The 27114-nt window shown below is 43.4% G+C and overlaps 1 protein-coding gene across 8 annotated transcripts in view; it reads right to left on the bottom strand.

The window, feature by feature from the left end:
- The window catches only part of SLC20A2 (solute carrier family 20 member 2), a 106636-nt gene that overhangs the window by 35329 nt on the left and 44193 nt on the right, over window positions 1-27114 (bottom strand). For all 8 annotated transcript variants that reach the window (XM_046648481.1, XM_046648482.1, XM_046648478.1 and 5 more), the window contains 5 exons: window positions 18131-18683; window positions 13559-13699; window positions 12199-12284; window positions 9036-9132; window positions 82-198 (listed from right to left, as the gene is read on the bottom strand). In XM_046648481.1, coding sequence (XP_046504437.1) covers window positions 82-198; window positions 9036-9132; window positions 12199-12284; window positions 13559-13699; window positions 18131-18419 — 730 coding nt within the window. In that variant the 5' untranslated portion in view covers window positions 18420-18683. The remainder of the gene's footprint in view (window positions 1-81; window positions 199-9035; window positions 9133-12198; window positions 12285-13558; window positions 13700-18130; window positions 18684-27114) is intronic.

Raw genomic sequence — 27114 nt, 5'->3', positions numbered from 1 at the left:
GTGAGGATAACCGGGGATTACATCCGAAGGCTCAGGAATCAGGAACACTCTTGTACATCAGAAGAGTCCAAAAGCCCTCACCTGCTATTTTCCTCCGCATCCATGGACACACGAAGAGCCACACAAAGAGGGCAAACAGCAGCGCAACCCCAAAGGAGATGAGCGCTATTGCCCACATGGGAAGGACCAGACCGAGCACTGGAAACAAAAAGGACAGCAGTGTTGTCAGTGGGTACTTTCTGAAAGGCCAAGCCTCACGTCAGCGTATGTTTCATTCCCCAAACCTAAACGAATCACCTGGATTTTGTATTTAATAAAACTCTCAACCAAAAAAATGTGGTATACTTTTTGGGGTAGAAAGCTGTGTGTTTAAGACACACTACACCTTGTGAATATGCGGTTAAACTGGTTAGTAAGCTAATTATTAAAATTTTACCAACTTGGCACAAACAGCATATTAAGTTGGGAATAAAACCACGTATGTGTTATCTCAATATCTAAACGTGGCTAAGAAAGCAGTCCACCATCCTCTCTCCTAACAGGCAGCCCACTCCACGGGCAGTGAGAAGCTGAGGTCTGGAAACGCTGCACGGAGCCGCTGACTGCTGCCTCCTTTGGTTCCTCAGTAGTCAGCAGCCGTGCTTTAAATGGACATGATGCTCTGACCACATATACAAACCTTTCTTAAAATCAGCTTAGAAATAAGTTTTTTTAAAAAGACATTGACCTTCAAACTTAACACTTCTCTGAAGTCTCAACTCATGGAATTACAACACAGAAAAACTTTTCATTAAAATCTGATAATGCATACCAAGTTGCAATTACACTAGCCAATAAAAGGGGAGAAGTGCACACGGTTTAGGAACTTCGTATTTCCCTAACACTGTAACATCCTCAGCGCTCAACACTCTGAATTTTGTACATCTTCTGTCACCGGTGGCAGTAGGCACATGTCACACACATTCACAGGTGTACAACTTACACACACATGCTTGTGCAGGAACACAAAGATAAATGTACAAGAAAACGAACTATACAGCATTATTTGTAATAATAAGAATTTGCAAGACAACGAATATATGCATCAGTATGGAAATGTGAAATAATTGCAATGCACAGTCATAAAAATGCGGTAGATCTATACATGTGTACTGATAAAGAAAGAGACCCAAGATCTAGTTAAGTAAGAAAGGCTAGCCGGATAATGGTATGCGTAGCATGATCCAATTTATGTTTAAAAAAAGAAAACAGGGGCCGGCCCTGTGGCCTAGTGGTTCAGTTCAGTGTGCTCTGCTTTGGCAGTCTGGGACCAGCTCCTGGGTGCAGACCTACACCACTGGTTGGTGGCCATACTGTGGTGGTGACCCACATACAAAATAGAGGAAGACTGGCACAGATGTTAACTCAGGGGGAATCTTCCTTAGCGAAAAGAAAAAAAGAGAGAGAAAGAAAATAGCCTCACATTTACACCCTATCATATGTGGGAATATATAGAGAAAGTTCTGGAAAGATACAAGGGTTACTCCTGTGGTGAGATGGGAATTGGAGGGGGTTTCCAGTTCTTACTACATATACTTCTGTATTGTTAACTTTTAAAATATTTAATAAGCACGTCACTTTTGTGAATTGTTAAAAGGTTTTAAAAAGTTTTAAAGGAGTGAACTATTTAAAACTTTGATCTTTGCTCTTAGATTAAATAAATCTTTAATGATGCTTTGTTACATCGTTAACCATTTTATACATACAAACCAACTCAAAGTTATTCAATTAAGGTATTATTAAATATTTTGGTAATTGTAAAAGATAGAATAGGTAGTTAATTCTATAAACAGGGAGTAGAGAATTAGCATTTATAAATATGAAAAACAAAAAATCAGAATCACCTAGCTTACTTACAGCTAAGAGCTCACTGGCAGGAGTACAGACTCTTAGGGGCTAGAATGTTCCACTCCCAAACTCCCCATCACATCGGAAACAGTGGATCCAGCAGGCCTGCACTGTGTAAGCTGCAGCCCGCTCCGGCCCGGTTCCGCCCCAAACGGAGGCTTGGAGCTGCTTGTAAATGACTCCAGCTGACCTCCCTGAGCTGTGCCTGTGCGCCCGGCTGCCTGGTTTCTGCTGTCTATCTTCATGTCAGCAGCGTCTAACACGTGAGAAAGGATCACTCCACAGCTGCCTCTTGCCCACCTGAGTGGTAACTGTTAATTACCAACATCAAACTGATTAACATCAACACCAATCACTCTTACGGCTTAAAAGTATTTGATTTTTTGAAGAGGTTTCCCTTGTGGCTCCTGGTTTAGTTGATGGTAAAACTGTTAATTGTGCTACTTTTGACTTCATTGTGTTAACCTGATCTAAGAGAGGCAAGCCCTGGAAACTGCGGGGAGAGAGAAACAATTTGTAAGTTATATAAGTCGTTTTTTAAATAAGTGAACATTTTTGCTCTCAGGCCCTTTTCCCCCATCCATGCTGAGTAGAGCCCACAGCAAAAGCAGACAAGGGCTGCTGGATGTGATCCCTCCAGGCCCATCTCCACGCTCTCCGTGGGCTCACGGGGGATTCCAGAGGGTGTGAGGACCAACACCTGAAAAGGAGAAACTTGATCCTTGGCTTAGACAGTAAGCTACAATGTCACCTGCCCCTTGAACCTTTACCATGGCAACCGTCTTTGCCATTGGTCTGGGCTGGGCAATGGCCAGAAAGCTCTGAAGTCACCCTCCTAGTCACAAGAAACTGGAAGGGAGAGCAGGGGATAGACACCACCAAGTGGAGGGGGGAGACAGAGTAAGAAATCAAGGTGGAGGAAAGAGTGAAGGAGCACAGGAAACCAGGGGGAAATCATGGACAGCGAGTAAGAGACGAGAGGGGGACAGAATGGGGACCGAATTTGGATCTTGCCAAATTATTGCGGCAGTTTAGGAATTTAATAGAGCATCAAAAGAACACGAGGATTTACGTTTAAAGCCTGCATGTAAGAAATGCAGGCTGGCAGTTATTTATGCTATATACCTCCAAATTGTGCCAAATATATACAATCAAGTTTCATGAATAAAAAATAATTAAACACAAAACGTCAGCAAAGAAAAGCACTTGAATCAATGTGCTTCCACGGGAAAGCTTTTTTCTTCTGAAAACTTAAGGTTGACTTATACATAACAAAATTTTAGACAAAAATATTTTCTATTTCTTCCTGTGAGGCTCTAATCGTTTTCCAATAATTACTCCTTAAGAGGGCAATAAGGCCTGGCGCCACTGCACTCCGTGGACAGGCAAAGTAGGACACGGCTTGAACTGCTCCAGGTCCCTCAGCCAAAAGCACTGCCAGGAGCCAAGGCTGGGAGCTCCGAACCAGCCCTCCCCCAGCCGCTCAGCGGCCTTTCCCCTCAAGCTCCTCCAGTTTCTGAACAGCAAAGACACGGTGAATAGTGGTTTAGGTCTAACCTCAAGCATCTTTACAGTTCTGTTCCAAATCCCCCAAACATCAGAATATTCAAGTGAGTTGGGGAAGAAGAAAATAGAACTTTCTAGAAACACAGTCTTTCAGAGTCATGACTTTGTTACACTTCTTGTTTTTCATGTCTAACAATCATCATTAGAATCTACAAAATAAATAAAACTTGTCTAAAACCAATAGGGCTGGAGCCCATATTAGTGTGCCAATGCCCCTGATGGGTATCAGCCTCTCCCTCCAACCTTCTTTCTTCTCTCTTTTTAATTTTATAAATAATACGTGATTATACAAATACCAGCAGGACAAAACTGTATGATGTACAAAGATGAAAATTCCTCATCACTCTCCCCTCTTGAACCCACTTCCCAGAGAAACACTAACTATTTGGTGTGTATCTTTCCATGTATTTTCTAGATACAAGCAAACACACAGTGTAGAATGTTTGCCAGAATTTTTTTCCTTTTTTTTAAACTTAACAGACGTAGAATCAGACTGTCTGGACCGTCCTGTGCTTTCATTCCTAACGTAACAGTATATTGTGGACATCACTCCACAGTGACACATACACACACGTTGACCTCCCTTGCAGAATGACTTTTTACTAGTCCTCCCTTACCGGATAGCTGTTACTAGTTTCCATTTTGTTCTCTTGGTTTTAGATCAACATGTTCAAAGCATTAGAGGAAGCATAAAAAGCATAAAGGGAATCCTGGAGCAGCTTCCTTAAGAAAATAAAGCATTCCTTTGAAATTAAAAAATGCTATTGCCTAATGTGTCCTATAACTGGGATTTGTGTGTGTGTGTGTGTGTATGGTACCAGCATTCTCAAATCAGGGTTCATTTATAATAATTCTGAAAAGGAAGTGAACTTAAACCACTGCGTGTGGTTTGAATCCAGCCCTTGGTGATGCTGGAGACTTCTCACCCCAGGGCTTCCCCAACCCAGGGCTAAGAGCCACTGTGGTTGCTCTACAGCTCAGAGCTTGAAACCTTAAAATGGTAACAAGGAAGACAGAGCTCCTCTGGGAACAAAGCTCCTACTCACAAAGACAGCAGGGGCCGGAGGGTTGTTGATGCTCTGATTTCCTTGGGACTGGATCAGAAGAGCTGCAACTGGAGGAGGAAAAGGAGGAGGGGGAGGAGGAGGAAAGAAGGAGGAGGAGGGGGAGGAGGAGGGGGAGAGGAGGAAGAAGAGGGGGAGGAGCGGGAGGGGGAGAGGAGGAGAGGTAGAGGAGGAGGAAGAGGGGGAGAAGAAGGAGGAGGGGGAGAGGAGGAGAAGGACGGGAAGGAGGGGGAGAGGGAGGAGGGGGAGAGGGAGGAGGGGGAAGGGAGGGAGGGGGAGGAGAGGCAATGTCAGCCCTGTCTCAGGTGCAGACTGTCCTGAGGAAGCCAGAAACCAGGCCTGGTTAAGTCTGAGAATTCATTTGCTGGTAAAAAAGAGTGATGGAGGGTTGCTAGTTGGAACTTTTGAAGAACACCGGTTTTACATAAGAACCGCAATAAGGTGGCAGTGTTTGTGGTAGAAGGTTACGGTAAAGAGGTGATCAGAGCAGTGGTTCTCCAGATGGACCACGCATCAGAATCACCCACAGGGTTCCCTGCTAAAACCCAGATGGCAGACTACAGTAATTCTGATTTAATGGGTCTAGGGCTGGGCCTGGAGTCTGCATTTTGACAAGTTACCATGTGGTGCTCATGTTGTTGGTTTAGGGAACCACACTCTGACTTAGAAGTTATATATAACGACCAGAAGCTTAACTAGGTGATCTGCTCTGACTACGCAAAGAGGCATGCAATGAATTTCAGCTGATTCATTCTTTACATGCTGAACACAAACCAGGTCCCACACAACCAAAGACTTTTTCATTAAAAATAAACTTCAGGCTTGTGTCCAAACCAAGTGAGCACTTTATTTCCCAAAGTTATTTTTGCTTCTTGCAAATTATTTTCTTAAGGACAAAAATGCAAAGATGATTTTTTAAAGTGCTCACTCAGTCTTTGAAGTATAAGAATGACTTTTGAGAAAAGTCATGTCAAATGCAAAGCAAAACAAATCAAACTAAGCCTAAGACATAAACAATTTCAAAATAACTTAGAATGGAGGAAGAGAGGAAATCAAAACATCATAACTCAACATCCAGTGGGTCCTCACTGAATTCATCTCCACGCATAAAAATGCTATTTATCAAAACCTCTTAGTTGAAACTGGGAAGATTAATGCTGCCACTCATTTTTGTTAGGGAATTTCCATCTTTCCTTTTATCTCTGAGGCCCCTATGTTGAATGCAAACATTCTATGGAGGAAAGAAAGGGAACTGGGAAGCATAAATTCCAGGCTGGCAGAAAGGCAGACTTCTTCTGAAAGGAGCAGATGAACTGAGTCATTGTTGAAGTGACTCTTCTCAGCTCAGCCTTATCACCAAAGATGACACCACGGCTATTTATGATATGGCTGCACAGGCAGAGAGGTCCCACATGAAGAAAGAGTGTGTAATTAGAGTCTTGTTTGAAGGGCCAAAGTTAACCTTCAATGTTTAAATAAAAATAAGACTTGGACTCACCTACTGGATATTCTAGAAACATTCCCCAGGAACCAAAATATTAGGAAAGTCCTTTTCTGACTTAGTGGAGGAACAAAATGGTGGGTCCTTCAGAGGCATGACCTTCTTCTCCTTCCTTCTCCTCTAGGCAAGCCCCCCGGAAAACTTCAAGTAAGAAATTTTCCATATCAATATGTGTGGAAAAAATAGAAAGATAGGATGACTCAGGATATGCTGGCAACTTAGGGCCAAAACGATGAGGCTACTTTTGGTTGATGGTACTACAATAGCCTCTAACAGCATCAAGAGTTAGCATGTGCCAGGCACTGTGCTGAGCGCCCTCCCCACGTTATCTCATGTAACATGGCATCCTCTCACAGACGTCCTCCCACTGTCCCCTGTGATAATGAACAGAGGCTCAGGGAGGGGAAGCAATGTGACGTTTGGTTGGGCACAGCTGCCCAAACACATTACTTAGCATTAACTCTAGCACTGGGAATACGCTGTGCTTTCAACTAAGTAATGATCTTCAAGATTCTTGTACAGATTTTTTAACATTCCTAATTAAAGAGGTCACCACCCTCTTCACATAACCTGTATATTAAATATTTACACAAAACATATAGCCGGGTTTCCCAATATACAGGAAGCCATTTTTAAAGAGAGTGAAGAGAAGGGAAAGAACATAGCAAGGAGGATGTATTTTGATTGTCATTAACGTTGACATTAGGTTCCAGGAGCTGTATATTAGGTGCCTCACCCAGGCCACGTCATACAGCAGTGCAATGTCATAACTAAGAGCTGGGGCTCAGGACTGGAATGCCTGCTTCAAATTTTGGTCCTGCACCTTACTACTTGTATGACTGTGGGTACTCAGCATTGCTGTGCCTCAGTTTCCCATCTGTAAAGTGGAGTTAGCAATATTACCAATTTCCAAGAGGAGTTCAGAGGACTAAAAGGGTTAATTCATGTAAAACTCAACTCAATAAAAGTTAGCATTTACATTATTTATTTCTCACAACCTCTCCATGAAGCATTTATATTACCCTTAGTGTCTCATCCATTATATAGTTTAATTTTCTCTAGAATAATTTACTCTCCCATTAAGATGATTCTTTTAGCAAACTGGCAGTAAAACTACAGCAAAAGATGAGGAAAAGAAAAAAAAGAAGAGATGGAAAAAATAGGCCAAGTACAGAAAAAGTCAAATTTTAATGAAAATCACACAGTTGATTTCTGCTGACATTCGGAAGAAGATCCAGGGAGCAATAAGAACAGACGGCAGAAAAAAATAAAACGCAGAATAAAAAATAAATCATCCTTATTTGTACCAATTGCCGTTTCCAGGACTCGGCGCTACAAAGGCAGTGCAGCCTTTGCGACGCCGCCTCTTAGACCCGCACCGGAGGCGTCTGCTATCGGCAGTTGCCTGGCTTTTTGTTCAGCTAAGCTGAGCTCCATGGGCCTGTAGGGAACTAGGAACAAGGACTCAGGAGCACGCGGACGGTGGACAGAGGGGGCCGCAGCGCACTCCCCCGGCGCTCCGCGGCTGCCCGGCTCTACAGACGTGCTGGAGAGTCACACACTTGGGAGCGGGCTTCACTGTGTGGTATGGAACTGTTTTTTCCTCTGCCTCTGGTTTTCATTCTATATCATGAAAACAGTCAGTGACAGACACGCTGCACAGTCTGTGCACTGTAAGCCCTGGCGGCCACCAGCCACTGTCCCTGAGCCCAAGGTCCCAGCTCTCCGGCTCCCATCGCTGGGACCTTCGCCTCGTGCTTCTCTTGTGACCTATGGCAGCCGTGCGGCTTCGCCCCGGGCTGCCCCCAGAGTCTGGGAGTCCTGATCCCGAGGATTCACAGCTTTAGATCAAGGTTTTGAATGGTGCCGAGATGCCAGAGCAGGGTAGACAATGCTAAGAAGCCTTCACAGACAGGGTTTCATTTTCAGTACTGAAGCACACAAATGGATAATTAGATATGCCTAATAAAATAAAATCTGAGCAAAACTGCCTTGAGAAAACCTAGTTTGGGAAAATAATAATGATTTTCCCTCATTCTGGAAGAGGGCACTTTTCAACTTTAACATGACAAGCCGTTTAGCAGAAATTTTTTCTTTTGAACAGAGAGGGGGAGATTTTTGTCAGATATGGCAAGTAACTGAATCTTTATTCATAGACATTAACAAGAAGAAAAACAACACAAACTAACATATCTGCTGACTCCAGGTACTCACACCCACAATAACGGGTGTACTCAGGGTCTGGCTGTAGGAGGCGCACCTCACCAAGGGGAACAGGAGGAATCTTCTCAACCAAAACATGTACAGAAACACTGCATTTTCGAATGTTACCAGTTCATCAACATTGCAATGTGTGCAAATAAGAACACTGTATATAAGTTTTTCTTTACCGATTGAAAATGCAAAAGAAAAGAACTTTTAACCCTGCCCCCTAAAAAGCCCCAAACCCTGTAAAAAAAGAACAAAAGTCAACAGAACGGGAAGAAAGGGAGTAATTCTGAAAATGAAATCATCATTGGCTTCAGTGTCTAGAAAAAAAAGGGTAGCCTCTAATTACTGGATTCACTGGTCTGACAAGTCCAGGGAGTTTGACATTTGTGCCATAGACCATGTCAGAGCTTCCCCTGGCCTGTCACCCATGTGTGGTCTGCTGCCACCCCCAGGTGCTCCACACGCCTCCCTGGCCCCTCCCCAGCTCAGTGAGGTATGTGGTGTCAGTCATGTGCCGAGACTCAGAGAGCCGAGGAAGCTGCTAAGGTAACACAGCGGGGTGAATGGCAGAATGGGGATTTCAATTTTCCTTTTTTAAGGCTTAAAGTCTGTTGCCTTTTTATTTCGCATATCTCTTGGGTATTTAAAACAAGTCAATGCACTTACTACTATTTTTACTACTTCATAATAACCATGAGTAATGCTTTCTACTGTCAGCCAACAACAGTGCCAGCACGAAAGAAGCCAACACCGTTAAGTGGCGATACACCTCGCCTGCTGGGTTTCAGGGTCCAAGGGATTCTTACCTGGTGCTCCTGTGTACATGATGGAAAACACATTTATTGCTATTGTAGCAGCATAGAACACCGGAAGTGCCCGGAGGCCATTGGGAACAGGGTCCTCCTGCATGATAATGAGATAAAGCGGAAGGTCAGGATTCCAGGAGCATCTGGAGCCAACACAGGCAGAATGATAGAAAACACTGTCACCAGAAAACCTTCCCAAACACTGGCGTGGCCCAAACAGCTGGCAGTGCCACTGCTGTGTGATCTGCCACACACTACAGACACAGCAGTGGCCTGGGCCATCTCTCCTACACAAATGCTGTTTCAAAGACCCCACCATTGTGCCCAGCAGACCCGTTCATGCACTGGAATCACACCAGCTGATGTCAGATTGAGAAACAGTGAAGAACTGTTAGGTCAGCTCCTGGGGGCTGAAGCCCAGAGCTCGGCATCTACTTCAAAACCTGTGGCTAAGTTCAGGTTTGGCCCTAACAATCTACTTTCAACAAATCTTTTGAGACCCGACCCTCTGAGGATGCCCGAAGAGAGTCAAATGACTTACACACCACTGCCTCACTACTAGATTTTATGGCACTCCATCACACAGAACACTTCAGCTCTATTAAAATACGTAAAGCACGTACGTTACCATGTGCTACGATTCTCAAAATCTTTTCATAAGGTACAGTATCTAACCTTCAGCTATTAAAAGTTAAAAAGAACTGTGGGTTCTCTGTCTAATAAAACATTTATTTACAACTTTAGGCTTCTGGTACAACATTCCCAACACCTAAGACTTCAACAAGAATAGTAGTGCGCACGTTTTAGGCTAAATGACATCTGGACAGTATTAGAAATTTAGAGTTTTCAGCAGATCTACAGAAGCTTCTGAAGCACAAATATGGATTGGGAACTCCTCAATGCAGCACTGGCACACAGTTGTTGCTTAAATGATTCAAAAAAGGACTCATTTCTAATACCCATGTGAGACACTCTTGTACACTTATACAAATCTCTTACGTACTCATGATAAAAAGAAAAACAGGTTTCAACATTGATGTGAGCTAGAAGAGTAAGGCTAAGTAGAGATGATCTCAAAGATTCCTAGTGCCAAATGCAAACATGTATGGAAATCAAGTAAGTTTGCACAACAGCAAACTCATCAAGAGCCTCTTCTGCAATGTCTCAAGTAGCCAACAGCACCTGTCAAGAGGCTTGAGTTAAACGTAGTGAGGCATAAGGAGCAGTAAGAACAGGGGTAGAAAGAGATTCAGTTGCATGAGAGTCACAGCCAGACCAGGCAGGGGATGTGAAGAGCAGATGCGAAGAAGTGACGGGCAGGAGCCAGGGATGAGAGGCACAGCAGTCTTCTCACCTGTTACGGACCATGTGAAAAGAACCCAGGCTGAACTGAACCAAACGCTGGGATGCTCAAATGCCTACTGACCCTGGTTTCCAAAATGTTGTTTTCTCGGGGATAAGAGTTGCTAAAGAAAGACTCCCAACCAACAAGTCCTGAAGGTACATATGTCCTGAGTTTATGTTTTTCAATTGAATCACTTTACATTTTCTCAAATAACCTATCCTTAAAACTCAAATGACAACGTCTCATTAAGACTTGTCTCCTTTCCTCCCTCCTGTCTCTCTCCCTCTCTCCTTTCATTCCTTCTTCCCGTCCATCCATCCATCCATCCATCCCTCACCCGCCACCCATCCAAGCATCCATCATTCCCTCTCAATAAATATTCCAACTTTGAAGTGCTAAGCACAGTGCTAGGTGCTGGAATAAAAAGTGAACAAGACAGTCATGATTTCTACTCTCAGATTTTGTAGGCAAATAGCAAACAGGCCACTAAGCAAGAAATAAAACAGCGTACAACATGATAGAGCAATGAGGGGAAAGTACAGAGTGTTGCGGGAGTATAAAAAAAGAGGGAACCAACAGAACCTGGGGTGGGAGAGGAAAGGCTTCCAAGGAAGTGACACCTGAAGGCTGAGTAGGAGCAGGAGTTTGCCAGGCAAGGATGGGTTCCAGGCAGAGGAAATAAAAGAAGTGAAGGCTAGCAGGTGACAGAAGGTAGCGTCTTCCAAGATGTAAAGAAATATTAGTATGGCGGGAGCCCAGGGGAAGGAGGGGCGAGTTTGTCCTGATCCAAGAGAATGAGCCCGTCAACAGACTGCAAGGCAGTGCCAAGAAAAAATGGCTGCCTCCTCCAGCAGGAGACAGCTGAAGATAGGCATGCGCCTCGTGTGCTCAGCGTGTGCTGCAACACAGGGATCAAAGGCGTGCGCTACGGCTTAGAAAACGCTGCAACAACCACTTGACAGTCAAAGAGAAAAATGCAATCAAGTTTCTTTCTAGAATACCGATCTCAGTAAGTTTTTATTTTAATCTCATTTTATTATTTATTTATTTATTTATTGTTTTAAGATTGACACCTGAGCTAACAACTGTTGCCACTTTTTTTTTTCTTAATGCCTTATCTCCCCAAATCCCCCCTGGTACATAGTTGTATATCTTAGTTGCAGGTCCTTCTAGTGTGGCATATGGGACGCCCTCTCAACGTGGCCTGATGAGAGGTGCCATGTCCGCGCCCAGGATCCAAACCAGTGAAACCCTGGGCTGCCACAGCAGAGCGTGCAAATTAACCACTCGGCCACGGGGCCGGACCCTCATTTTATTTTTGATAAAACGCACCCCAATAGATATATTTCCTTCTTTTTATCCTTTCCTCAAGGATAGAAAAAAGGCAGTGTCTCAAGCTTGCTTTCTCCATTAAAAAATAGAAAACATTTCACATTTGGGCACAGAAATTCTCCAGCTGTTTTTAGTGACAGTCAATTTCAAAATCTTAACACTATCTCTGACTCTATTCTGTTTAACATTCAGGAAATACTTACCTTTCCTTTCTGAGTTCTGAGCACAATGCCTGGGAGTGCTGACTAATGCACCAAACCACAGGGGAAGAAACACTATTGACAAGGCTGGTTTCTGGGGAGCCCTGTGTACTCGGCCTTGACTCTTTCCGCATACTTTATGATAAAGTCTGATTCTGACTCCAGGGTGCTGTGCCCAAACAACGTAAAAATACAATTATTCCTATGACCCTCTCACTATAGATTTCTTCTGAGTAGAACCAAAATTAGTTCTAAAACGTAATAAAAAAATAAAAGCCTCACTTACCTTTTTTAAGATGAAAATTCTGATCAGTACAAACAGCACTCCAGACATGAAGCCAGACAACAGTGGAGATATAAACCAAGAAGCAACTGAATAGTTAAAAAAAGAAATCTAATGAATGTTAAAATGCCACCTAATTCAGGTCATATTTATATAATACAATGATAACCAACATAAGCACATATATTAATAAATAATCCTGGAATTACTACCTAAACTCAGAACCTCACAAGCCCTACTCCCTTGGCAGAGCTGGCCCTCACACACGTATCCTCGACACAGACGCACAGTCCCGCAGAACTGAGCACACTTCCGGCACCCAGTCCAGCATGTTCTAGCCTCAGAGGACAGCTTCCTTTGATTCCCTCTGAGCCCTTTCTGCCTGTTCTTCTTATCAGTCCATAGGGAGACCGGTCCTTGTTCCAACAGGAAGGGTTATCTAAATGGTGGGCTCCCTTCCATTGCGTTGTCCAAGTTCAGTTGGTACTGTCATCGTGACACTTTAGCCTCTAGCCCAGTAGTTCTCAACTCTGGTTGCACATTGGGAGCACCCAGGGAGTTTTCAAAAACTAGTAATGCTCTGGCTCTACCCCCATAATTCTGATTTAAAAGGTTTGGAATGAGGTCTGGCATTAATATTTTTAAATCGCTCTCCCAGGTAATTCTCAGAGTTGAGAACCACTATTCTAGAAGAATGGGATCTAAGGCAATTTTCCTGGCTTCTGTGTCCCTGCTTGGCAGGTCAAGAATCCATTCAACCTAGAGTTCCTGAGGCCACTGTGATTCTTAAAAGGATGAGCAACCCAGAGGACAGAGACGGGGAAAGAGAATATTTTTCACAATGGGCGGGTTGGTACTTATGGGTCTCAATGGATTTCCCTCCTGCTAAAAGCCAGAGCCAGGAGGCAGGCCATCAGACCCCCCAGAACAGCCCCTCTGGGAAGCCTACAACCCAGAAGGAACACTGGAGTGCCTCCTCTACAGGGCAGCTGGCGACCTCGTGAATGCTGTGAGGTAAAGAACATGGGGCTCACTTCCAGGCTCCCCCATGACCATGAACTCTGACTCACCACAACCTAGTTTTCCCTCTGACTACAGGCTGACTTCAATCAGATAAACTTCTTTTCTGCCTGGGAACAAGAGACAGATATTTGAAAAGAGTGCCTGGAGTTAAAAAAATTGTCTAACACATAGTAGTTCACAATTCCTATGAACAGAAATTTTGAGGGAAAATATATTACCCATGTAGGTCTTCTAGAGCTTACCATTTGAGGGAAAAATATATTATAATGGTAACTTCTAATAAAACTTACTCTAGAAAATGTAAACTTTCCTTCTTACAGGTAAAAGAAATGGCAATTACCAATCTTGACAAGCTCCATCCACTGCACACCTTTGGTACCAATTGCAACAAGTGAGAATCCTATTGTGGAGCCAACGATGCAATGAGTTCCTGAGATTGGAAGCCTCAGGAAGGATGCAATCAGCTGCCAGACAGCTGAACCTACAGTTTGAAAGATAAAAAAAGAAAAGTCAGATACAGAGTACAGTTCTTAAAACAGCCCCACAGGAAGAAATCCAGATTACTGTTCTCCATAGCAACAACTCCCTGGGGCTGATTTTCTATGGATTGTTTCTTTACAAAGTGCTAAAGCTCTGACAAAAATCACTCAATTAGCTTTAGTCAAAGGAACATTCTTCAACACTGAAGAAATAATGGTGACTTATTTAAAGAAAAGCAGTTAAAAGTATTTAAAGAAAAGTCTCCTGATGCCAGCTAGTAATTGCCTTTGTCACACTTAGGTTAAGGGTGCTGACAATGAACTTGTTCTGACGTGAAGTGTGGCCAAGAGGAAGCAAGAGATTAAAGATGCTGATGAACAAGAGAAACAAGAAAGGCTGCATGCTGGCAAAGATCTGGCTGTAGTTATGACTGATGGTCACGTAAGGAGGAGGGCTAGGTACTGGCTATGTCATATTAGTCTGTACAAGAGAGATGGAATACACAACTATCAAATCATTATGTTGTACACTTGAAACTAACATAACATTGTATGTCAATTATACCTCAATAAAAAAAAGAAAGAGAGTGTATTCCCACACTGCTTTTTGTATTTCTGCCCCTCACTTGAGCAGTAACTAGGATATTTAACCCAGAGCTGGGCACCTCCTCTCAGCCCCTGCCCTGAGGACTGGGCCTTTCCTTTGCCTGCTCTGGCAAGCCTTCTAACTCTAGGAGTTAAGAGGGTCCCTTAGTTTGGGCTGCTTCGTGTCCTTTTGCCTCAATTTCACCATGCTTTTCCAGGCTGAACGCTTTTCTAGGCTACAGTTCACTCCGGACGCTTTCGTAAGCAGATCGGATTCTGCAGTGAGTATTAAAAGCATCGGCTGGGAGAGATCACTTTCAGAAACAGTTGTTGAAAAGCTCATATAGCGCTAACTGTAAGGGAGCAAAGGGTTTGGCTGATAGGCAGGGCACGTTATTAATCCCAAATGTTAACTCTGGAAATCGGGTTGCCTGGCAGCAGCCGCACTTTTAAGCAGACCCCTGGCATTTTCTTCAAAAATATCTGCGTGACAGAGGATCACACAGGTGGTGCAGGTCCCAGTTTGTGAAGCCACACTGACAGCTGCTCCATGAGCACCAGGCATGCTGACCTTTGAACCCAAGTAGGCTGTGGCCCATGCTATCCTTGAAGCGTGTTGGGAGGAGAAGAGGCCAGCCTTGTGCTGCCAAACCGGCGACAGGCTCCATGGCAGCACCCAGGCCTCCCCGGGGACAATTCCTTAAGCCTTCACATCTAAGCCCAGGGCTCCTTAGGGATTAGTTGTTTTAAAAATAAAGCCAGAGTTTGGAGAATGTTTCATGGCATATAACCGTAACTTAAGAAAGAAACTTTATACTTGTATTCTTACAAAAATGAAAATAATCTAGTGATGTTAAGAGAATGGTATAGACTCACCCTAATGAATTCAGACTGAGATTTTCCTTCCTGAAAGCTGCTATCCTTTCTCTGCCCAACTTTGTAACATATGTCCTGGAGCAAGAGGGTTTGTAAGGAAAGGTACGGAAGATGGGGCTGCCTGAGAGAGGGAAGGAGGAGAGGAAGATGGAGCGGGAGGAAGGAGCAGTGGCAGGGGGCCTAGCAAAGTGAGAGTGTGTGACAGCCCTCCTTAACCTCAAGAATTTCTGAAGGCAAGTGCGATTACATTAACGTTAAGAAAAACAGCGGGGGGGGGAAAAGAAAGAGATAATTTTAACCTGAGATAATGATATGCTACAAAGAGGAATGGGATTAAGCACGGGATAAGGGTGTAAGACAAAACCTAGGGGAAGTGGGGAGAAAGATGGGTGCCTCTGAGGCTGCAGGTTCCTGGGAAGATGGAAGAATGGCAGGAGAAAGGGTCAAGCTTACAAGGGAGGCAACCAGGCAGGTGTCAGTGAGGGCAGGGGCTCGGGGGAGGGGGAGAAGGCTCAGCAGTCATGGGTGCAGAGGAAGCTGTAAGGGGGCTGTGCACTTCGTGGGGTGGTTCAAGGAGACGGATTGTTCATGCTGTTGTGGGCATTTCCCTGAGAAGACGGTGAGTTTTGAATTCTCATAGGTTTTTGGAGCCACTGGTGGTTCTATACGAAGTAGACTAACTATTGCTTTCGGGCTGAGCCAGAGGCCCTAAGATAACTTCTTCAGGAAGCTGAGCTGGCGTGAACAATTTCTTTCCCTCAACCAACTTAACGCTACCACAATTCTACCAGAAAGCACAGAGACCCAAGGGTTTGAGGAGACATTTCTTAATAAAAAAGAGAAAAAATAAAATAGAATAGAATAAAAAGACAGAGAGAGAGATGGAGAGAAGAAACGGATGCTGAATTTAGAAGAGGAAGATGGGGAGAATTCAGGCACGTGAATAGATTCAGCTTTGGTTTTGGCCAATAATAATTATACCGCCATGTTAAATTTACATAGCTCCCATTTGAAAGGAATCCAATTTAAAAAAATCTAGGTAACTCACACAAATTCCCAACAAAATAGGCTTTGAGACTCCTCTAACCACCCACCAAAAACAAAAAAAGAAGAAGAAACCAAAGCAAACAAAATCAAGTTATTCAAGCAAAACCCCAAATTGCTTTGGTTAACCTAAATTCTAGTTGAGGTAAGTATTCTTCATTCTTTCAGTAAAGAGCCAAAGGCCAGGGGTGGGAAAACTGAAACATTGGACAAGTTATACCGTCCACACGAAAAGTCCACAGCGACGTGAAGCTCAGCTCACGAGGCTTTCTGACTGCTGGAGCCTCAGGGCAGATGCACTAACGAGTCGCTAACGAGCACCATTCCCGAGGTCATCCAACGAACGGAGACACTTCCCTTAAGATTTAACTTTATGTTTTTCTTTATTTCTCCCTTACTTTCAACATATCTTGTCCACGTCATCCTGATTGGAAAAATCTCAATTTTGATATTATGTCTCATATCTATCATGGCTATCAGGGTAAATTTTACAAATAACTGTAATTTTGATCCTATCTGACTACAATGGAAACACAAGTTCAGTGAAGGCAAGTACAATTCAGTCATTACAATAGCTTTTGGATTAAAGCATCGTGAACCTCACATCTTTAAACCACAAGACATTGAGAAACGAACTCCAGAGCATGGCCCATCAGCCTGCTGTGCAGGGTAACAGTTAATACCTCCTACACTGTCTGTTGCAGATCGAATGCCTCAGCAACTTCTCAGACTAACTTGCTGTAACAAAAACACGATGGGCCATCTTCAATTTGGCAAATAATCTCCGCATTCTGGGTGCTTAAGAAATGCTAGTGATAATCACAAATACCTAGGGACCTGTGGAAGGTAGCTGCGTTCTTGGTACACCAGCATCTTATCTCCTACTGCAGGACTCTACCTACAAAAGGATAGGTCCTGTTGAAAGCAGAAGGTGGCAGAATTCCTCTCTAACCCTTTCCTCCCTAACCAAATTACCTGTACAGCTCAGCCGTGGCTGTGCCGTCATCTACCTAGAGGCGAGCAGAGAGAGCGTGCTGGCAGCTGCACTGGAGGCATTCCTGCCTGAGGCTTCTTCCAGCTGCAGCAAGGACATAAGGAAGCACCCCACAGCGCTTCAGGTCCACGGCCACCGGGGCCATGGAGAAATCACTGTCCGACCAGTCAATCTGCGTGTTAACATAGCGCACGGCCCTCAACACGTCTCTTCATCTGGACAACCTGAAACTACCAATAAAAGGTCATCCTGGACACAGGTGACATACCAATGATCTCTTGGCCAGAAAACAAGACAAACATACCAAATGGAGCTCCCAGAGGTAGGATCAGATAATCAAAACAAAAGCCAACAACAGGATTACAAATAACACAGAAGATCAGAATCTCTTGAAACATAAGCACTTAAGATTCATTTGGTAACTGCTCTGAAACTTAAACTCAGAATACATCATTAAATTAATAAATCCTGTTTTTTGGCATCCAAGCTTTCAAAAAATTGCATCCTAACTGATGAAAAATCTATGAAAAAACAGAAATAAACCTTCAAGGAAATCTCATAAGTAAACCTTTCAAACACATTCACTTAGACATGATATTTCTTTAATAACTTTCAAACAGCTTTAAAATGACAGAGCTATTCTACAAATATCTGTTTTTGTACTTTATGAAAAGCATTCACTTAGCCAAAATCTATTTTAACAACCAAGTTTGCTAAAAATGAGAAAATAAATGTTTGCTTGACATTTGAACACTGAAAAAACCATAATTAAATTAAAATGCAGAAAGCAAAAATACGATAGAGTAAATAGGAAGCATCAAACCAGTTTTTGAAAAATTAAAGCAAAAACCACATTTATGGATATGACAAAAGTACTGTATGGAAGTAGGGAGTGGACACATTTCTCATGGGTGTAAAGAATGACGCTACTTACCAACCATCGCACTAACTTCCCCGGCCATTAGTGTTTCTACTGTCTCGTTGTACAGGTTCACGTCAATGATACCTTTTCGAATGGTCTCTCCTACTTTGGCTCCCAATAACACTGAGCCGGTGGTTTCAAATATTGAAGCCAAAATGCACGCCTGCCTCAAGGTCACCACACCAGAGCCCACAGCAGTACCAAATGAATTGGCAACATCATTTGCACCAACCGAAAATGCCAAGATAAAAGCAATGATAAAACCCAAAATGACCATCCACAAATACTCATCCATGGCCATTTTGGAAAGCGAGCTCCGGGTACTTTTCTTTTGCAGAAATATTTTAAATAAACGAAGCTTGAGGTTATTAACGTCCTAAGGCTGAGAGTTCTTGTAAACAGTGAGTTTGCTCTGGAAAGTGCTGGACAATGTCAGAGCCCAAGCAAACTGCTAACTGCTGGTTTTCAAACTCCTGTCAGTACAGTTCATTTGGTTGTGTTCAGTCAGCAGTAAAACACATTCCATATTTTTCCTCCCAATCTGGGAAAGCTGTGATGTCTCCTCCTGTAACAGAAAGAAAACAAAAGCAATCACTCACCCTGCGAGACCTGTAACAGTCCGTCCTTTCAGAAATCAAGGTCTTAAGCCTGCTAATGGGGTCTGATTTTGGCATGTGACAAATCTAACCAAAAAGCAACTCTAGGAAGATTATAATTAGGTTAACTGTCCCCTCCCCCCTAAAAAAGCTGGTTTCTAGAATGTCAGAGGTTGGAGCATACTTTATAATTACAGACTGATAGTAAGCCTTAATAGGATACGATTTCACGCAATTTGAAAAATATATGCAGTCATTATTTTCAAAAAGGAAAAATTGCCTCAAATGAGCAAAAGATAAAGAAATGAGAAATTCAGAGTTAGCAAGTTTTTCAAATACCCCTCATTTCTTAGAACAGGGATTACCAAATGTGAGTCTGTGACACCACGGGGTGTGGCTAATTCTCTCCTTGCACGTTTACACCTAAGGAATGCGCACTTTACATTATGATCCATTGTGTGTGTCTCAAAGAGAGGTTACAGCTTCTGGTACAAAGTGACTCATCCAGAGGGTGACAAGAGTGGGAACTGAAGGGCCTCGCAAAGGAACAGAGAAGCCTGGGAAACAAAATGATCCTATTAAAGCCCGTGCCAAATCCTGTCCCTATCCTGTCGCCGACCTCCGCTCCTGTCCACTCCTTCCCTTACCGGCTCTTCGCTATTCCTTGAAAGCACCAAGCTCTCTCACCTCAGGGCCTTTGTACCTGCTGAGCCCTCTGCCAGGAAAAGCCTCCCTGACAGCTGCATGGCTGCTCCTCACTCTATTTGGGCCTCTGCTCAAATGTCACCGTCAGAGAGGCCTCCCCTGACCTTGTGAACGAGCAGCCCTGCCCCCAGGCCACTTGCCATCCCTCTCACCCGGCGTTCTTTCTTTTCTACTATCACCGTACTCATTCATTCGCTCACTCACTCATTCTTGTCTGTCTCCTCTCACTAGGACGCAGGGACTTTGTCAGATGCACTGCTGGCTCTCCAGCACACAGAATGGTGCCTGGCATGTGAAAGCCCTAACAAATGGAGAAAAGCCTTCATGTTCCTCCTTCTGGGATGAAGAGAAGATGTCACAAAATTAATATATCTGTGAAGTAAAAATGCGACTGAAAGCTTCAGTACTATGGTATTCTATTATAATATAGTCAAAATATAAAACCTGTGTGTTTTCTTTGAATGGGATTAGGCGTACAGAATGGTATCTAGCACAGTGTAGTTCTTAATAAACGTCTATTGAATTGAAGTGAATAAATTAGGCTCATATACAATATAACGATCCATCAACATTAAGGTTATTTGGGAAAAACAGCAGACAAAATTTTATGTGCATTGTGATTATGGCAACATTAAGAAGACATATAAAAAGACTAAAAGGTAACATCCTAAAATTGTAACAGCTGTTGAGTTTTAGTGGTAGTGCTATAGATGATCTTTTCCTTTCCTCCAAAACTATATACTGTGGTTATGTGCTTTTCACATTAAAGTAATATATAATAATCAATAAACATATATGGAGAACCATCTATGTACATAATGTTATAGGCATAAAATTAAATAGAAAATGTACACTGATAGATCTTATCATTTTCTAAGATTTGTAGCTTATGCATTTCTGCAGATTCAGACCCCATGTGAGACAAAGGAAAATCCACCCATAAGGCAAAAGACAATATTCCACTGAAAGAGTATTTTATTAATATGATGGGCACATTAAATCTATAAATGAAAATGCAAAATAAAAATATTTGGACCAATATTATCCAGAATTCTTGATGAAGCTTTGTCAGGTTTGGCTGCCAACAGGGCAAAGAAGAGGAACAGTCCACAAACATCTACCGAGAGCCTCCCCGGAGACGAGGAGGGAAGAAGGATGTGGTCCTGGCACACGCGGGCTCACAGTCCAGGGAGGGAAACAGGCACTAATCAAACAAACACAGGGATGTATGCTATAAACTGCGAAAAGTGCTACAAAGGAAGGAGGCACGGGTCACACAGCACCACGAGAGCAAAGGTTGGGGGCACGACTGGTCCGAAAGGGCAGGAAAGGCTCACCTGCAATCTAAGGATGGTGGGAGTGGGCTCGGGGACTGGAGGAGGCATTCCAGACATTTCGCAGGTGGGAAGGAGCAGAATGAGGACAGGAGGCTGGAGGCAGGCAGTGTGAGGAAACCATGATGAAAGTTGAGGTGGGCCCTATTAAAGACTGCGGCCACCATGCAAACAACGGGGTACCGATGGAGGCTTCTAATCAGAGGGGTACTGACATGCTCAGACTTCCAGGTCATTCTGACTGCAGTGTGGAGAATGGACTGGATGGGAGACAAGAGTGAATGTGGAGAGATGAATCACCCGGCTACTGCACGGTGCAGGCATAAGATGAGGTATCCTGGACCCAGGGCGGTAGTGATGATCAAGGGAAGAGAAATGATTTAAAGAGGCATTTCAGCGGTTGAAGACAATGGGATGGTGAGGTTTGCATATGGGGGTTGAGAGAGGGTAGATAGTTATTGACTTGTGGAATTGGCTGAGAATAACTGAGTAGGTGTTTTTCTCTTTCGCATTGTATTCAGTTTTGTTTTTAGGTCGTAGGGCGGGGTTCCACCACAGTTCACCTGTGGACACACTGTAGACAGAAGTAAATGACAGGAGCACGGAAGAGACAGCAGGTGGATGAGGCGCCAAAGCAGGTATGTTCTCAGCCCAGTTTTGCTCGAGAAGGTTTTTAACCGTCTTTATGGTGCCAAAGGTATCATTTCAGACCAGGGATTCCCTCCCCTACTGAGTTAATCTTACATAACTGATTTCCACAATCATGTCTATGCTCTTTAATTTGGCTTTTCTCCTTCATGTTCACACCCTCAGCTAACCAGCTTAAGTCCAATAAGCATCTGGTTGAGAAAAGCTTACCACTTTTTTGAGACCAAATGATTTCTATCTTGTACTATATTTATAAGGCCTCTTTTATTGCAAGTATCAACACCTTGATTTTCTCCCTTTTCCATTAATTTTTATCCCACATGAGCAAAATAAGACAAAGTGCTTAAATAACTACACGATCTGTTGCATAGAAAAAGATGGCAATGCTGCTGAAACCGGGCCATTGGCAGGCCAGAGGACCGTCATGCAGAAGGCCATGACGGTAATTTGTCAAGAATATGGAAAGCCCAAATTCGGAGTGGCTGAGGTCTGACCAGGTATGACCTGAAATTGCTGGCTGTTCAAAAGTAGGCTTTCGAAGGTGGGCAATCAAATCAGTGGGGAAAGGTTGACTTAGTCAATAAATGATGTTGGGACAACTTGTTAACTGCTACCTATCTGAAAAGGGGAAAAAATTACCTACCTCACACCAAAGTTATAATTTAAAGTTGATTTAAATGTAAAAATGGAAACCTGAAGAGAATAAGTAAAAACTTGGGTAAATATTTACTTAATATTGGGACGAATAAGCCTAGACATGACATCAAAGACAGTTAAGAAAAGGAATCAACACGTGAGTTCACACAAATCACGTAGTGGGGAGGCAGAGAGGTCTAACGTGTGAGCGTATCACAGAGCGTATCACAGAGACGCCTCATCTCTTCCTCAGGGAGGGTTCTCACAAGGATGCAATGCTATTTAGAATTTCCAGCTAATGCCTTGGTTCTTTCTAACTCTCCTCAAGGGCTTTTCTGAAAAAGGTCAGAACACGAAGGAGGGTTAGAACAGGCTTCCTAACTCTCTCTCCTTCCCCTAGATGAAAGTCCCTGTATGGCTAGGATTCACAGGACTGAAGGTTACAAGATATTCTTCCATTTTTAAATGCCACCGACCTCTTGCATTTGAGGAACAGAGACTTTACAGTGTTTCGAATTATTGCAAGAGGTACTGAGGGCTTTCATAAGTTCTGTCTCCCAAACTTTTCTCAGTAGCCTCAATGCCTTCTGAACAAGCTTCTCAACTGTCAGTTCTGCCTGCCATCCCTTCTGTTCCTTGATCTCTGAACCAGCTCTACATCTTTCCCAGGCCCCACGAGAGCCCCGGCAGGACTCCTGAGTTAAATGCTTACAGATCCTCTCTCTGTAGTTTCCTCTATGAGCATCTGCTTCAACTCTACCTAATATCCTCTTATCCACACTAGGAATTTTACTAGCAACATTACAGAAAAAGTGAAAACAAACATTCTCAGAATATTTCTAGGTAGATTTGCACACGGTTTAAAAACAGGAATGTTGCTGAGTTGTAGCACTTAATAGACATTTATACAAAAAGAAGTTTGGGTGGAAGGGTCCCTGCTGTGAAATGCTGTCAAAGGTAACATCCACGATGACCCATGACCTTTCCAAGCAAACGTGCGGAGGTGTCTGTCCAGCCCTCCCAGCAGCACCCCTCTCCTCCCTCAGCCTCAGAGTCCAGCCCTTTCCTCACTTGGCACTGCCAGGCCCGGACAACCAGGTCTGTGGCAGATGGTGGCTTAAGTTATGACTCCTTCCAGGGACCTTGCAGGTTCAAAGGATCGGCCCACAGCCAACCTCCTTTCCATTGGTTTTCTTTTGGCCTATGAGGAGCTTTTCCCTGAGATTTCATGGACTGCACAGGCCAAGCTCTCCCTCCAACAGAGGAGGGGAAGGAGCCAGGTCCCCCACGCAGAGGACCCTTGAAGTGGAAGCATCACATAGAGTAATTTTCCAATACCTCCCCGAAAGCCCTAAGTGCCTCACACCCACCCTCTAAAAGCGTGGAACTTATCTTCCTGGAAGCTAGGGTCAAAGCAGGAAGACACAGATCTCTCTTCAATGCATAGATATAAAATCTAATGCTCTCTGCTCCATGTGGGTGAGCCTGACTATTCAGACATAAAAATGACTAGCTTTTCCTGATAATATTTAAATAAAATGGAAGGTTTTTGGAATCTTATTGTTTGCAGAATAGTACAGCAGAAATTTTTTTCTTTCAACATTTAGGATGCAGATCTTGTCCTAAGGAGTTTCGATTAAGATCATTCTTAAACAGCTTATAAAAACACCTCCTTTACATTCTTAAATTTAAAAAAATAATTTAATAAGTAACAGTATATTTATGATAGTAAATACCGACTTTTGTATCTTCACACTGATGATTAAAAAATTGAAACATTAGTAGAAGGGTTCTGAAACTTGCCTTAACTGTCTTTAAATGGCATATTTACAAATATGAAAGCAGTCCTTGGGAGTGTGGGAGCCTGGAGAAGGGCAGGTGCTATTGGGACTGAAGCAGGAGCAAGGAAGGAAGGGATGGGTAGAGATGATGAGAAGGGGAAACAAAGAGAGGGAGGCACGGGGAAAGGAAATGATATCAGAAGGAAAGGCAAGACAGCCAAGCCAAATGTTAGACCTGACTTGGAACACAGGGGACACGGAGGAAAAAGGACACAGATAATAGAAGCAGGTTTACTCTCTGTGGACAAAGAGCAGGAACGTAAAGCCTGACGATAAAGATGGAAGACATCCAGAGTGAACAAGGCACAGATTCCAAACCCCATGTAAACTGGAAAAGCAGTGGCAAAGACAGTCTGCTAGCACGCTATGGCTCCCGCCCAGCACTGTGTCCTTCACCTTCTTTTCTCTCTGCTGCTAAATGAGGAACATTTGTTTCTTCTGCATGGAGATGGGGAGAGAGCACAGGACCTGCAGTCAGAGGCCCTGGGCCCTCTGTCTGGCTACACAAGCCTGAGGAAGCCACTTAAATGACTCATCTGAAAAATGGGAAGAATGCTACATAATGTGGTGGTTGTGTACAGGCCCCAGCTCCGTGCCAGGGATCAATACACGGTGACAATTATTATTAGTGGACAAAGCCCTGGTGCAATGGACAGGACAGCTGAGGCCTAATCCTGGCTCTGCTACTAACTAGCAGTGTGACCTTGGGTAAGTCATGTACACTTTCTGAATCCCATTTCATTGCGTGTAAAATGGGGTTGTAAGAACACATGTACTTTACAGAATTATTGTTAGGATCAAATCTCATTATTGATACAGAATTATTGTTAGGATCAAATCTAATGCACACGAAAGTGTTTTGTAAGTGGTGGTTAGCCTCAAGCAACTTGAAGTGACTGGTATCACCGTAGTCACAGGAAGAACAACAACTTGAGGTTCCAAAATCCTTCTAGAAGGATCTTTCTCATTCTTACGCCCCCACCTCCTCTCACAGTCATGCAGATAGATCCAGTCTGCCTCCCCCTAGTCCTGCTCTTCCTCCTCAGTGTACAAACTCTGGCCTCGCCTTTGGTTCAAGACTGACATACATTGTAAGGCACGAGCACTTTTTTGAGGGATGGAGGGAGATGAACAGGTAGAGAAATGAAACTCTAAAAGGGGCTAAGGAAAAAAATCACACAAAATGGTAAAGCCACTCTGGAAAACAGTTTGACAGCTTCTTATAAAGTAAAGCCTACACTCAGCACACAGCCAGCAGTCTCATTCCGAGGGCCATCTACCAAGAGAAATGAAAGCATGTGTCTACACAGGAAACGTTTTGTTCTGTACCTTGAGTATGGTGGTGGTTACACTACTGTACATCTGTGTCAAAACTCACAAGACGGTACACTTGCAACTGGTGAACTTCCTTGTAGATAAATGATACCTCAATAAAACTGATTAGAAAACAATACTGGTACATATCAATACGTGAGGTGACGGATGTGCTAATTAACTAGATGGGAGAAATCTTTTCACAATGTATACATATATCAAATCATCCCAATATATACTTTAAATATCCTACAATTTTATTTGTCAATTATACCTCATTAAATTTGGGAAAAAAAGGAAAATACCAGTCACAAAGGGTAATATTCACTTTTGATATTTTTCCTTTCCTATATTGCCAGCATTGTCTCCCCCCAACCCCCAGCACCCTATTATAAGTTATAAAACTTAAATAGTTAAAAAAAGAAAGAAGGAGTAGCTCCCTTATTCAGTGAAAGAAGGAACACTCCCCTCAGACAAAGTAAAACCAGCCAGTTCAACCAACGGAGGGCTCAGGGCAGGCTGCCCACCTTGTCCAAAGCAGTGGCAACAGGAAGCAAAGAGCCAATACAGAGCAACTAGAGGAGGTGGCTGCCAGCACTGCCAACAGGAAGTCCACAGAGAGGTACTCAGACACACTGTCCCGAGGAGCTTGCTGCTGGGACAGACTACTGACCTCCCTTCAAACCAGGCGCTCAGTACTTCCACAGAGAGAAGCAAAGCTGGGCCTTCCCGCGGCTCTACAGGATCCAAAAGGCGGAAGCCCATTCAGCAGCGCTCAATTTAGGGCAAATACACACATTTCAGCTGACAATCACTACTACGGAGAACAAGAAAATAAAGATACTTCCAGACTGGACTTGTGGACACTTCACACACCAAAAGCTTCAAGGAGTCAATTAAAGTAAGTGAGAATGTGAGCAAGCAAGAAGCAGCGGCCCCTTGAGCTGCAAGCCCAATCCCAGCTCTAACTCAGTCCTGAAATGCTCCCTCCTGTGACTTGAACAGTTCTAAGAAACAGCGTTTATTTTCATCTGGAAATGGCGCCTGTAAAGCTGCCAGGCGGGCTCAGATGCACAGCAGTCCTAGCACTCTGTCTTGATGGAGGAGTACTCAGGCAGGGCATGGGTGTTCTTTACGACATTAATCTCAAAAGTTCAAGAAAATAAGCACATAATTTGAAATATGAATAAACACTTACATACAAAGATGTTTATTAGCATCACTTATTACAATCATGCAAAAGAGGAAACCATCTAACTGTCCCCAGACAGCAGAATGGCTGAGGACAAACTGGCGACTCCTAAAGATGGAATATCATGTAGCCACCAAAATGCAACTTAAGAGTTTTTTATGACATTAGAACACGGTAAAGCTAAGTGAAAAATCAGTATACAAAGTGTCACATGCCATACGATCTCGACCACGGGGAAGAATGTACTGGCAAGAAGACTACGGAAACGTGCCCAAGGTTAAGAGTGGCTCTCTCCAGGTGCTCTTTACATTTTTGCTACCATCCCAAACCTTCTACCATGAGCAATGACTCCTTTTATTATTGGAAAAACTCTTCAAAACACTACAAAGGAAAGTACATTTTTTAAAAAGTTAGGAATGTACCATCAAATACGCTCAGTTGTTGCTAATAAACAAAATGAATTTACCACAAATGTGTTTGTTTTCACCGTAGGCTTCTCAGACAATTCTTTCTTCAAGCTTACTACCTACAATTTAAGATGTAAAACACATCTTCTACTCCTTTTATTTATCTTATCTTTGTTTTTCACTTTCAAGAACATCCCTTTGTTCTGATATCTGAGCACTTGGTGAAGGGTCTCTGCATGGTTCTAGAGTCTTCTATTCCCATTTGCAGGCTTCTAAACGTCCATCCTCAGTTGCTGGCCTTTCTTTAGGATTCTTCCTTCATC

The sequence above is a fragment of the Equus quagga genome, chromosome 22, assembly GCF_021613505.1.
Source record: "Equus quagga isolate Etosha38 chromosome 22, UCLA_HA_Equagga_1.0, whole genome shotgun sequence".
NCBI classification, from domain to species: Eukaryota; Metazoa; Chordata; class Mammalia; order Perissodactyla; family Equidae; genus Equus; species Equus quagga.
This window is presented reverse-complemented; position numbering and strand designations above follow the sequence as displayed.